Here is a 14,115-nt window from a genome sequence, read left to right on the forward strand (position 1 = left end):
GTAAAGTCAGTGTAAACTCACTATAGGCCAATACTATGACAAGAGTGGCACAGAATACAAGGGAAGCATGAAAATATGTTGTGATATAAGGGTACTTATGTGACAATCATGTCCAATATTAAAAAAAAAAAAAAGCAGCTCAGGAGCAGTCAAATCAGATTTGTCCTTCAAAAAGAGCAACGTGGAGACAAACAAAACACGGAAACATTACCAGCTTGAGGAAAGAGTGACTAGAGCTCAGACACAGTATCTAAGTGTAATTCTCTGGGGGTGGAGTTCGTGAGTGATCTTTTTCTGTCTCATTTCAAGGATTTCACTATCGTAAAAGATGATTTCTACCCACGCTGTCTGGCTTCCTTTAAGAAATGAATTTGAATGTATTATCACAAGTGAAAGTATGTGCAGTATGAAAAAACCAGGCAAGTCATGAAAGTTAACAAAAAACTGTCAATAGTGAGCTGTCATAGTTTCCAACTGGTTCAAATGAACACCTTCGAAGGCAATCATTAATGTGTACAAACCATGTGAGAGAGTATAACGGCACTCACGTGTTTTATTCCGTCCCCCACACAGCTGCACACCCCACTGGATGTGTTTCAGAAGTGTCTTGCCTGCCTTAGATTGTTAACTTGCTCAAGTTTTGCTGATTTTCCTTTGATTTTAGTGCTTCTACCAAAGGTAAGTATGCCTGGTAGCCTCGTAGTTTCCTTTTTTTGTTTATTGATGTATGATTGAGTCTGCACAAGGTGTTTTACTTTGAAAATTTACCGGATTCACATTCCGGTGCCTGACTTCCTGTCCTGCTTGATCTGCTCTGTGTAAATTGATGCATTGTCCATAGAAATTTTTGCTTTACCATTCACCACTTGATGACTAGGATGTTCTATAACAATACAGACACATCAAAGAATCACAGAATCCATCATAGAACATGAATCAGCCCAAAATGAATAAGCAAGGCATGACTGGTAAACTGACACCTCCTGGACTTACTACACATACAGCAAGTCCTGTCATAATCTGAGACGTTAATTACATTGCAGCACATACTACTTGAGAGCCTCAAAAAAATGATTGTGTCTCTTTGTGTTCCAGCTCTGAGAAAAATGTTCAGAGGGCTTTTTATTGCTGCCACTGGCTACTGAACATTTGTAATGAGGAGACTGAAACAGAGATTATGTCCCAACAAGACAGGACCAAAAGTTCACAGCTAACTTCATTTTATATTTAACCTGCTCTGAACTGCAATCATTGCACTCCTAATCTTGGTGCCTCTGTCACAAGCCCTCTGTCTCAGCATACCAAGAGGCGCCGATGACACCGCCCAAGTCTCTGAACACACAACCCTTTACATCTGTACTCGTCCTTTATCAGAAAAGCACTCTAGCTAATATTGTCATTTACATCCAAATCCTTCATCCTTTCGTAATTTAACATGAATTTATTGTTTTATGCTACTAATTATTATTGTCTACCTGGGCCTTATGCTCAATTTCTGTCAGAACTGGTTACATAAAATGACAACACTGTGATTAAAGGCAGCTTCGATGTACATGTGAATAATGTATTGGACCCACTTAGGCCGCAGTAATTGATACATTAAATTCTGTTCAGTTTGTTCAAGACCCTTTTCATCCTCAGCTTCGCTATCATACGTGGCCCCATCCCTCCATAAGGCTATGAAGTACACACAGATTATCTTCACTTACTCTTTACTGAGGATTTCCATGTGAAAATTTTACAGAATCTGATTTGTCTCATTTGTTTCATTCATGTTCTTGGACTAGTTTTTAAGTCCTTGAGTCCCCTGAGAATGCATCATTTATATATTGTCCTTTGAGTGACATCTTGTGTAGGACACTGGGCCAGCTTGCTAATCCAATAAGAGCTTGGAAAAATGATTTTGTTGAGAAAACAGCATGGCTGTCAGCCTCAGTGAGATACACTAATGGAAACAGATAGCATTTAGTTTGGTAAACAGAAGGAGGTAAAATGCATTTAGGAATTCAAGCGCAAACACAACAATACAACTGACTGTCTTGGAGAAATTATCTGGCTTCAAGGTTGTTTTGGAAAGAAAAGGTTTAGTGCGGGTGCAGTGTGTGTGGACACGTCTTTGTGTGTGTGTGTGTGTGTGTGTGTGTGTGTGTGTGTGTGTGTGTGTGTGTGTGTGTGTGTGTGTGTGTGTGTGTGCCTTACCCACGGTTAGCTGACCGGTCAGGTGTCCCTGATCATTCCTAGCATTGACGGTCACATTTCTGTCTGACTGGAGGATCAAGGGACTGTCCTAAGGAGAGGAAAAGGGAGAAAGATGATGAATACAACAGCAAATTGAAAGTTCCTCACATGCAAACAAATCCATACTAATGTGCCTTAAGTTTCCGAACTCACACACACATGCTCTCTGCTTTCTTCATCTCCACTGTGGCCCCTGCCCTCACCCCTCTGGGCACCAGTCAATACTGCATTAACCTGTATAACCAATACTGCCTTAGCCTGTGTCAACCTTTGCAGTTCACACTTGACTCCCTCTCTTCTGTCAGTCTGCCACACTCTGCTTTTAATTTGCATAATCTATTCAAAACAGCATCCTGTGAGTGTGTTTGCTTGTTTCCAATAGTGTGTCTCTGTGTGTATGTTTGCAAAAAGGCAATTATTCTCAACCTAAATGAGCTAAATGTAACTGTCACCCTGACCTCTGCTCACCACTTCAGAGTCTGATTGAGCCACACGCTGCCCACATTAGTTTACATTCAGTGGATGTGTGTCGCAATGAATGCAAACCCCTTGTCTGCCATTTTCATTAAGTTCCAAACTCAATCTAACATCTCACAGTCTCTCTCTGTCCCCCACCGCCGCCCCTCGTCTTTCTCTGTCTTTCTGCTGTGAGCAATAGTCTGCAAAATCATCCCGCTCACACTCTTAACTAACTTTTCCTTCCGTTCTCCTTCCCTCTTTCATTATATCTGTGCACTTACATAATTTTCTTTTTATTCTCTTTCCCTTTACTTCTCTCTCTCTCTCTCTCTCTCTCTCTCTCTCTCTCTCTCTCTCTCTCTCTCTCTCTCTCTCTCTCTTCTAAATTGCTTATTTGTTTTGGTGGCGTGAAATGAATAGCTCACAGGTGACCCAATTTCTCTGTTGATTTCCCCAAATTAATATCTTGCTGCATTCCAGTCTGAATTCCAAATGAGAATTGCGTCAAAATTGGAAAGTCGTTGATCCGTTGAAATGGAAAAATCCTTTTTTTCCCCCTTCCCCTCCTCTTTCTTCACTCTCAATCTCCCTCACTCACCCCTCTTTCTCTCTGTTGCTATTTGTTATGGATGGATATTCATTGTTTTGTGGTCTGCTTACGCGAGTTGGGACCAAATTTCTAATATGTCACACCTGTCTGTGCTCTACTTTGGAGCGTCCAGGGACTCCTGGGACGGGCTGATCACAAACACAAACACGAACCGCCGCGCAAGCGTGAGGGACAAATACTAAGTTATGGACACACAGAAAACACGCACGAAAAGTGTACAACAGTGACAAACATGAGTTATGTGTCACTATGTGTAGGCACACACCTGCAGATATTGTAGATGTAAACATACACGCACACACACTTGTGCGCACACACACTCACACACTCATCCAAATGAGTGCTCAGGTGCGACTTCACGCACACCCCAGCCTCTGTGCTCGTACACGCAGACACATGCCACCCACTCATACAGAGTCAGGTAACAAATTTGCCAAACAACAACTGAGTGCTCCACATGGTTTACTGTGCATTGCCTCTCTAATCTGTTCCCTAACGCATGTGTGCTGGATTAATTATTTTCAACGGGCCGTGTGATAGGCTTCACTATATTATCTTTCCACTCTGTTTAAAACGATGTGCACGTTGTAAAGCATGACAGATGTAATGTGCTTTGAATCATTCCAGCTCAATGGGCAGTGTGCATGAACGGGACTGATCCCATTCACTTAGTGCAGGACTCTGTCATTTGGAAGTGCGACCGTAGATGGAATTTTTTATTTGATTAAGCTCATATGCATATGCATGGAAATATGGGCTATAAATAATTGCTGCATATTAAACAGCTGCTAATGTCTATTTACACAACAGCTGACTGAAGCCAAACAATGTTATCGGTGGTGCCTCTGTGAAATGTAGGAGCAGGTAACAATAATGTCTCGTCTTCCTTGATGAGAATATTGTCTACTCTACCTCGAGGCCATCGACAATAATCACTGTTCACACCATCAGGCGCAAAATCAGAACGTTCCTTATCACCTTGGTTAATAATTTTCACTCTAAGAAGATACTGTATTCAGAATGCGTCATCACACAAAACCATGGAAGAATGGACGGCGCCTGTGCTTGCTTATGCTCAAGCTGGCACACAATAGCCTGATGAAATCCATTGAGACATTGCACATATTGTTGCTAACCAGATTGTAAAATCCATAATCCTCAAGTGTGCAGTCTTCACCACGATTGTGGAAAACAAAGTGATGTGGAGAGCTTTTATGACACATTCTCTGTGTCAAGCAACGGGCACTGTGCACAAACATGCTGGCTGCTTTGTGATTAGTTCAGGACTTTTTCATGCAGTATGAAGAACAGGCCTTCACAAACACACACATCTATCCTGGACCCTTTTTGTATCTCACTTCACCTCATGTGTTGCCATGTGTTTGTTTGGCAATCACTACGACACAAACAACATGACTAAAACACTGATGAAGCTAACCACAGTATGTTCCTGCATCCCTCCACACTGTACAAGTTGTGTTTCGAAGGTATTCAGCTGCATTTCTGAGACATTAAAGCTTCATTTCTCCCCATAAAAGTCCTTCTTTGAAGCTCTAATGTTCAGTGTGCATGATGTGTGATGGTGGTTTGATGTATTCACATTTAAATATTATTTTGATGTTGGTTGTGCCTTTGGAGTGCTGAAAAAGGTTTTTGCACTGCAAAATGGTAACAGCTCCATTGCTTAGATTTTAGTCCACTGGGCGACGCATGCATCATCTTTAGCATTGTTCGATGTTAGAAATGCAATCGGCGTTTGAACTACAGCACATTGTGGAAAGTTTGTGTGTGTGTGCGTGTCTGTGTGTCATTGTTTCTGTTAGATTTCAATATCTCTGACAAACAGGAGAAAGAATGACATCATCAAGGCATGTAATGTTATGATATTTATCCCTGAAAAGTAGGCTGCTTTTGTTTATATGTTACTTTTATTTCAAACTAAAGAAGTCCCCTCAATAGACTTAAAGACATAATAATGGCGTTTTAAAAATTAATGAATGAATATTATGCTAGCCTACGTTTGCTGGGGGCAGCGGACAGCAGCTTTAGGCTCTTCACATCTTCATCATCGAGCGCTGCTGTCAGGTCATGGAGGCGAGTGGTCCCGCTGGCTGAGTGCTTGTAAAGGAAATATACAGAGGCACTTGAGGCACTGTGCATATAGCGTTTTTACCTGGTCCACATCTTTTGCAGCATCTAGCATGATGAGTGCAGCTTGATGGACTCCACAGTGCACAGGAATGGAAAATACTCTCTCAGAGGGAATTCTTGTCACCAAACAATATGATTATAAAAGAAACAGTAATTACCAAATAACAGATCCTGTTATCCTATGTGTGTGTGTGTGTGTGTGTGTGTGTGTGTGTGTGTGTCTGTGTGTGTGTGTGTCTGTGTGGACAAAATTTGTATAATCTTTCCAGTTGTTTTGCTATTTGCATTGAACCTAATTTATACTACTGATGCATGACAATATGGCTCAGATATGTTTTCATTCTATTTGCAGAGTACAGCTGTCCTACATAGTAATGACGACCATATATACACACTCTGATATCCACTGCCAACCAGCGTTGCTGTGGCCAATTTACAGCAGCCTCACAATGACTGCAGATGAGTCCATCTCTGATAAGCCCCACATCTCCCAAAAACACATTTACACACAATAATTATGCAGAAATCCACTGATTAAACAATACAATATGAAAGAGCCCTACAGCACTCCCACATGCACATCACACAGTTCCACATCAGCTACCCTATGTTATATGTATTATACTAAGAAATGTCAAGTCTACAGACAAAATCAGCCTCAGGCAGCCGCAGGGAGATGTGTGCAGAGTTACATATTTCAAACAGGCTCATTTTGAAAGAAGTTTAACAAATGGAATAGTGATAAACAACATCCATCCATCCATCCATTTTCTATACCGACTATCCTTTTCGGGGTTGTGGGGGGCTGGAGCCTATCCCAGCTGTCAACGGGCGAGAGGTGGGGTACACCGCTTGTCGATCGCAGGGCAACACACCACCGTGCTGCCCCATGATGAACAACAGTAAAATAGATTCAAAACTAGATTATTAAATATTTTGGGACATAAGTTCATTTGTCAACATATGTGATACAGCTGGATTGAACTAGTTTTGATGACCAAATTGGCTGTTGCAGAATCAAGCAGTTGCAATGAAACTTTTTTTAACACAGGGACGCTGCGCACATTTTCCGACAATCAAAGGTTTTCATAGTGTTGCACTTGGTTGCACACATGAAAAAAGTGACCACCGTAAGGAGAAATTATTTACAAAATGTCCTAATATGGTTTGGTGAGAACATGCAGCATTTCCTCACATGTACCGTACATTGTTTGTGATGTTTACTTTATGCTCAGTTTAATCTCCCTCTCCCGCTCTCTGCATCGTCCCTCTGGCTTTCGTGTTTAGTGTCTTGCTCATAAATCTCCTTTCATCACGTGATATGCAGAGGCACGAATAAAGGCACACACATCGCGCTCTCTCTCTTGTGAGCTGACACAACATACACCACGGCACCATTAATTCAGTTAATAGTTTAATTTCATTTTGATTATAAATACAGGCACAGGGACATCAGCCTGAGGTAGCCAGTGTAATTAGTCAGGTAATAATAAGCTGCAGGCTGGTGGCTCATCATCACAGCCTCCAGCTACCAGTACAGATGGGTCCTAATAACAGCTTTCAGCTTGCCGTTGCACTAGCTGTCTTGAATTGACCGCCTGTCTGACTGTCAGCCTAAACAGGCCTGGACTGAAGGCTCATAAGTGATGTGATTGGTTTATTTGTGTTTAGTCATCGCTCTGATAACAGCTTTGAGCTCTCCTGTCTGTCTCTTTTGGTCTGTCTCACTCACTGTCTAACGTCCTGCAGTAGTCATCTCAATAGCGATGTACTCAAGCCTCATACAAGATACATTTGGTTGATTCATCTTTGCCATCAGCCTAATAGCAGCTTTTAGCTCTCCTGACTATATCTCTGTGACTGCCTGTCTGCCTGCTTAACAGGAGATACTTTTAGCTGTCAATCTAATAAAAAGCTTTCAGCCCTATCTCTGGTCTGTCTATTCTCTTCCCTTCTCTCTGAATGTCCGAAAGCCACCATCTCTTCAGCTAGTTTACCTGTTGCTACTCAGCCTGACTCTGTGGGTAGAGTCAGATTGGGCTCAGCAGTTAAGGAATCAAATACGTCACTATTTACAATTCTGGTTGGGTGTGGCTGAAATAAAAAATTACTGATCCCTCAGGTGATATTCGAGACTAGTTAATACTAGCTTTGCTTTTACCTGCTGCAACATTAAAGTGATGCACCGTTAATGTATCAATAATTATAATCTAGTTATGTAAAATAAATCACTGAAATGGGCCATTCTGCATAATGAGCACTTTCACTTTCAGAATATTTTGATGCTAAAACTTTTGTACTCTTACACCTGTTCTGTACACTGTGGTATTGCTACATTTACTTTTAAGTAATCCGAGCACTTCTTTGACCACTGTAGACAGGGACGGCAAATTGTTAAGTTGTTTAAATTTATCAGCAAAGGCAAGTACATAGAACATATATAGTCAAAGCTTAAAGAGAATACCAATCAAACAGTGTGTGATTAAGCGCCTGGGGTGCCCCTCCATTCCTCTTTCAACTTTAATTCAGCTAATTAGCAAGGACTATTAAATAAGTGATGTGTTTGTCGGTGTGCGGTGCTAATTTGTTGTTTTCGGTCCCCACGGCCATGCAACAGCAAAAAATAAAGCAGACTTGCTCACAAGCTCATTCTCTGGGTACTTTGGTTTAATATGTTAAAGGGTCTTCGTGTGCATTCAGGAGCCTTATCGTCTATTTAACATGTCATCAGTGTTCTTTACAAGCCTTGTGTCAACAGCTTTGAGATCAGTTTAATACATTTAAATCTCAACGCGACAGATGGCGTGAGATGTCAAGGCATATTGTGTGTGTGTGAGTGTGTGTGTGTGTGTGTGTGTGTGTGTGTGTGTGTATGTGTGGACTTGTAATTTTAAGGCCCAAGAATAAGATAGATTGAAGTTCAGGACGGGCTGCACGGTGGTGCAGCAGGTAGTGCGCGTGCCTCACAGCAAGAAGGTTGCCGGTTCAATCCCCGGGTCAGGCGGGGCCTTTCTGTGTGAAGTTTGCATGTTCTTCCCGTGCATGCGTGGGTTCTCTCCGGGTACTCCGGCTTCCTCCCACAGACCAAAAACATGCTCATTAGGTTAATTGATGACTCTAAAATTGTCCGTAGGTGTGAGTGTGAGTGTGAATGTTTGTTTGTCATTGCATGTGGCCCTGCAATCGGCTGGCGACCGGTTCAGGGTGTACCCCGCCTCCCGCCCATTGTAGCTGGGATTGGCTCCAGCCCCCTGCAACCCCGAAAGGGATAGGCAGTATAGATAATGGATGGATGGATGAAGTTCAGGACCCTCTGTAAATTACTACAATTATTTTAGACATCTATGTCAGAAACATTAAACACCAGTCTTGATTCTGCTTGACTGAATTGCCGAATATGAAATATATTCATAGGCTCTTTACAAAATCATTTGAAATGGAGTTGTATGGAGCTGGCATGTTAAATTATGCAATCCAAACCCTAATTTGAAAGCCAGCTTTACAGCAAAACTACAATTACAGTTCCATGATCAAATTGCCTAATGTTGCTGTCTCCAAAGTGAGAGTAAAACCTTATCTAAAATTGAATTAATTAATCTACTTGAGCAACTACATTGGCTCCCATTAGCTTATCTCAGGTCCGCTACTGGAAACCATGGCTATAGTCCTACAACTGGTTAGCAAGGGGGTAGTCATCTGATCTCAGAGTGTAGGGAGATGACATGTAGATTGCTGGTTAAAACAATTATGACCCTCCAGGCCTGCATGGTTGCATGTGTAAAAAGAAGCATACAATATTATCTGCAGTAAAGCACAGATATCACTGTTATGTGCTGCTTTGTTACAAAGATTTTTGACCACAAGCTACGAGAATCTCTGATAATTGGAATATTTTACTCTGGGCTGTTTTTTGGTAAAAGTTTATAGGGTTTGGTCTGATCTCTCTAATTCTGGTTGATAAATCTGTCTTCAGGCATACTCAAATTCAACTGAAAATATTGGTGATGGGAGCGTATTAGCGGCGAAATGGTTACTGTGCAAGCCATATAACCACAACATCAACAAATGTAGCATCGTTTTATATCTATATATGTGAGTGTGTCAATAATTCACAGCTGTTTCAGCTAAAAAGGAATGTAATGAGACACAACAAAGTGATATTATTTCACCACACAGGTGCTGCCTATACATGAAGAAAAAATAATTTATTGTCTCTTCACAAGCTTTTGGTGACCTCTTTATGATTCATCCAAAGATGTATAGTTTTGCACTGTGGCACATGTAAAATCCAGCAAAAACCTGCTTTCTCACAACAAAAGGAAACCATAAAATGACTCTGCTGCCAAACCACTTAAAACTGCAGTGTTAAGAATTTCTGAAGATTTACACTATGAATGCTGCTTTTGTTCCTGTTCCTGAAAAGTTTACTGAGTGGTGATATGGGATTTTAGCAAGACACTGACAAATCTTTTAATGGGTGTTCTAGTAGAGTTTTTGGGGGTTACAGGCTCCACTGTGCCACAAAGTCCCATTGCTCTTTCTGCCAGACCGATTCCCAAAGAATGGATTGTTCTTTACCAGAGGGTGGAAAGGTGGAAACGGATACAGAAAGATAGAAACAGTAAGAGAGATGGATGAGGTGGGAGTGGTGGGCTTGGGGTAAAAAGAAGCTGAGTGAGGGGGTGTGTGGAGGAAAAGGGGCACAGAAAGAGAGAGAGAGAGAGAGAGAGAGAGAGAGAGAGAGAGAGAGAGAGAGAGAGAGAGAGAGAGAGAGTTAGAGGGTGGGAAGCAAAGGTAAGCAGAGACCTCACGGCTTCAGGCTTGCAGTGCAATAAATCTAAATGAGGAGAGAGGAAAAAAGGAGGGAGCGCAAGATAGAGATGGAAAGCAGAGGAGGGTAAACCATAGAGCATTTGTTTTGGAGATAGACGCACCAAATACATCTATAAAAAAGAAGTCGCAACGTCAGCCCTTTACTCTCTGCTTCTCCACGATAATGTATGTGCTTAAGGGACAAGTCAACAAAGTCACAAAGCTCGAGGAAAAACTGCCAGCTGCAGAAAAATGCTACAGGAGATGACTGAAGTTAGCCACTTCTGTTTGTGTGTGTGTGATTTTAAACATAAGAGCTGCTATTAGCTATTAGTTTTGAATGAAGTTATGCTGTGACATAAAGGTTATATATATAACCACACACACACACACACACACACACACACACACACACACACACACACACACACACACACACACACACACACACATATACATCAGTGCTGTCAATTGATTAAAATATTTAATCGCGATTAATCTCATGAATGTCATAGTTAACTCGCGATTAATCGCAAATTAATCGCACATTATTATCTATTCTAAATGTCCCATTAATTATCATTTTAATACTCTTATCAACATGGAAAAGTGGATAGGCTTGCTTTGTGCAAATGTTTTTATTTAAAACAACAATGCGTAGTGTTTTATGTCACACTAACATTCTCACTTTGAGCAGTCGTTCACGTTTGAATGAATCAAATCTCACAATTTAACACTGTCAATAAACAGATGACAAAATAATAAATACTTGGTTACAAAAAAGCCCTTCAACAACCCTTTCTAAGGGATCAAAACGGTGATCCAAAATAAAGTTCTAAAGTGCACATCATTGTAAACTAGGACTCAGCCTATAGAGCAGTTAAACCATGGCTTAAACTTTCCTTTCTTAAGTTTCCTTTCAACATAATAGCAGTCAGGCTATAATGCTCTTCTATTTATTCACCAGAGGCTTATCAACACAGCCTCTTATTTCTCTCCAGAAAAAATGAACATTACTTGGCTATGGCTGCAGTAAGCTTGTTCTTAGTTGCGGTATCCATTTGCCTCTGTCACAGCCATCCATTGTCGCCTGATTTTGACACCGAGGCGGCGGAGAATTCGCATTCGGCGTGTGTTCGGCCATCAAGTGGTATTTCAGTGCTACGGTGATAATTCAATTCACACCGACAATACACACAGATAACTTTGGTCTTGTCAGTCGACCCATCTGGCAACTTTTTGAAACTAAACTTTCCATTCAGAATCTTGTTTGCATCCATATTGGTGTTTCACGCTTGACATCCACACAAACCGGTAGCCTACTTAGCCTTTACAGCTAGCAAGCGGGCAAAACCATCCGAAACAGTCCGAGATTGAGTACAAAGCCCCAGCAACCAATACCCTTCACACAAGGGCGACTGACCTCAGATTGAAGATCATGGCTAAGCAAAGCACCAGGCACCCTCGCAACAGCACACAGCAACAGTGATTCTAGATATGCTTAGCTATAAGATAAACAGCATTAAAGTCACAAGGAGCAAGCATGGAGAAGGAGGCTAGAAGCCAAGACAAGGGCAACACAGAGAGAATTAAGTGAACTCTCAGGGCCCCAGAAAGGTGAAGGTGAAGAAGGAAGGAAGGAAGGAAGGAAGGAAGGAAGGAAGGAAGGAAGGAAGGAAGGAAGGAAGGAAATACCAAGGGCTGGAAGAGGAGTTAGAGAAGACGTGGGGAGGAAAGGCACCAGTGGCACCAGTGGTGAGCACTGGGGGCAATGACCCACAAACTGGGAGACTGGCTTCAGCAGATTCCAGGAACAACATCTGAGGTCTCTGCCAAGAGGAACGCAGTTCTAGGAACAGCTGAGATACTGCGCAGAACCCTAAAACTCCCAGGCCTCTGGTAGAGGACCTGAGCTTTAGGAAATTGACCCCCCCCCCCCCCCCTCCCCCCAAGGGAGTGAGAGGTATATTATATATGTATGTATGTATGTATGTGTGTGTGTGTGTGTGTGTGTGTGTGTGTGTGTGTGTGTATGTATGTATGTGTGTGTGTATGTATGTATGTATGTATGTATGTATGTATGTATGTATGTATGTATGTACGTACGTGTGTGTGTATGTATGTATGTATGCATGCATGCATGCATGCATGTATGTATGTATGTATGTATGTATGTATGTATGTATGTATGTATGTATGTATGTATGTATGTATGTATGCAGTATTACGAGTACTATGTGTAATTAAGGTTGTCCTGGAAAAAAAGATATTACAGAACTTTATGTATACTGTGCTTCAGCTACTCTTTGAGTGAAAGGAGCATTTTCTGTTTGGAATCTCTACCCATGTATTTCATATTCCAGAGATTTGCAAAAACTATCCCGGAAGCGAGGTTTTACAAATGATACCTTCCAACCTGAGGGCTTTGAGATAAAATACATCTGCAGGGTTTTTACGTAACATTTCAGATTAGAGCTCAGAACACATTTTTATATAATGGTCTTAAGCGCACAATCTGAGGATACTGTTAGTCCTGTTGTGGCATTAGTCAAATATTTGTGTGAGAGTTTCTGCCAAGGCTGAACAAAGCCTGTCAGGACATGATAAGATAAGAAATAGTAAATACTGAGAAAGAGGAAAAAAAAAAAAAAAGACACAGAGAGAGAAGGAGAGACAAATTTGTGCATACTATCACCTGCATAGAACTTTCTTTAACCCATCTGGTAGTTATTTTCCTGATTGTGACTTTCTTGCAGAGTCTGACTCACTTATTAACGCAAGTCGGACTAGTATCAAAGAAAGACAGCTGCAGTATTTGTTGGAATGCTTGTGTGTAACACCAAACCCAACATTTACTTAACTTGAAGAATTTGAATAATCTATTAAGTCTTGTGAAGACAATTTGGCCTAATTGAAACCGAGGTACAGGAACACAAACAAATACACAAGTAGACAAGTAAGGCTCCAGGCAGACCGGTCACATGGACTAATGAAATGGAGGGATCTAAATAATACAATCTTAAGTACTTACAATAAGAACATTTTTTATAAACCATCTTACCAGAGCCAATTATATAAAACAGATCTTGACAAACAACCACCCACCTATTCATATACTATGTCCTCTTAGTCTATGCAGGGGTAGAAGCCAGGGATATATTCTAAACAAGGTGGCACTCAGGTTGAGGCACAACACACTCACATTCACATTTACAATTATTTAAGCACACACGCACACACAGACGCACGCACACACAAAGCAACTCAATCAACATGGACTGACGTCTATGGCTACATCATGCCCATGTTTGTTTCTGTAGAAGCACATTTTCCCTCAGGTGCTGTGTCCTCTGGCATGGTTGAGGAGAGGAAAAGAGACTAGATAAGTGGACAGGACGGAGGAGGAGAGCAGAGCAGAGCAGATAAAGTTGCGATGCTCCGTTTGCCATGAAATATTCCCCTATGGTACAAATACTTGAGGTGAAAGAGGAATAAGTTAACTCTGGAGAAGTTTGTGTGAAAGAGTTGTTTGCATGTGTGTACGTGTGGAAGGTGACTGCCCTGTGCTGGAGACAATACGTTTACATAATGTACACACAATAGTTGATCTTGTTCACTTGCATGTGTCTAAGTATACATGTGCTTGTGCATGTGTGTGTGTGTGTGTGCATATTTATGCCTGCCCACGCACACATGTCTCGCTGCTAATAGATTATTGATCAGGGTCAGCTTCTGAGACCTGCACTGGCTGATGCACACACATACACGCTCACAAACACTGACTTGCAGGCTCATGAGTGCTACAACTTAAGATGATTGTTCCCAAATTTGTTTTTCTTCATGTG

The 14,115-nt window shown here is 41.4% G+C and overlaps 1 protein-coding gene across 1 annotated transcript in view; it reads right to left on the minus strand.

Moving 5' to 3' along the window:
• The window catches only part of LOC139341106 (zeta-sarcoglycan), a 325,973-nt gene that overhangs the window by 70,931 nt on the left and 240,927 nt on the right, over positions 1-14,115 (minus strand). Inside the window, exon 4 of the mRNA XM_070977442.1 lies at positions 2,200-2,287. Coding sequence (XP_070833543.1) covers positions 2,200-2,287 — 88 coding nt within the window. The remainder of the gene's footprint in view (positions 1-2,199; positions 2,288-14,115) is intronic.

This window comes from Chaetodon trifascialis, chromosome 2 (assembly GCF_039877785.1).
Source record: "Chaetodon trifascialis isolate fChaTrf1 chromosome 2, fChaTrf1.hap1, whole genome shotgun sequence".
Classification (NCBI taxonomy): domain Eukaryota; kingdom Metazoa; phylum Chordata; class Actinopteri; order Chaetodontiformes; family Chaetodontidae; genus Chaetodon; species Chaetodon trifascialis.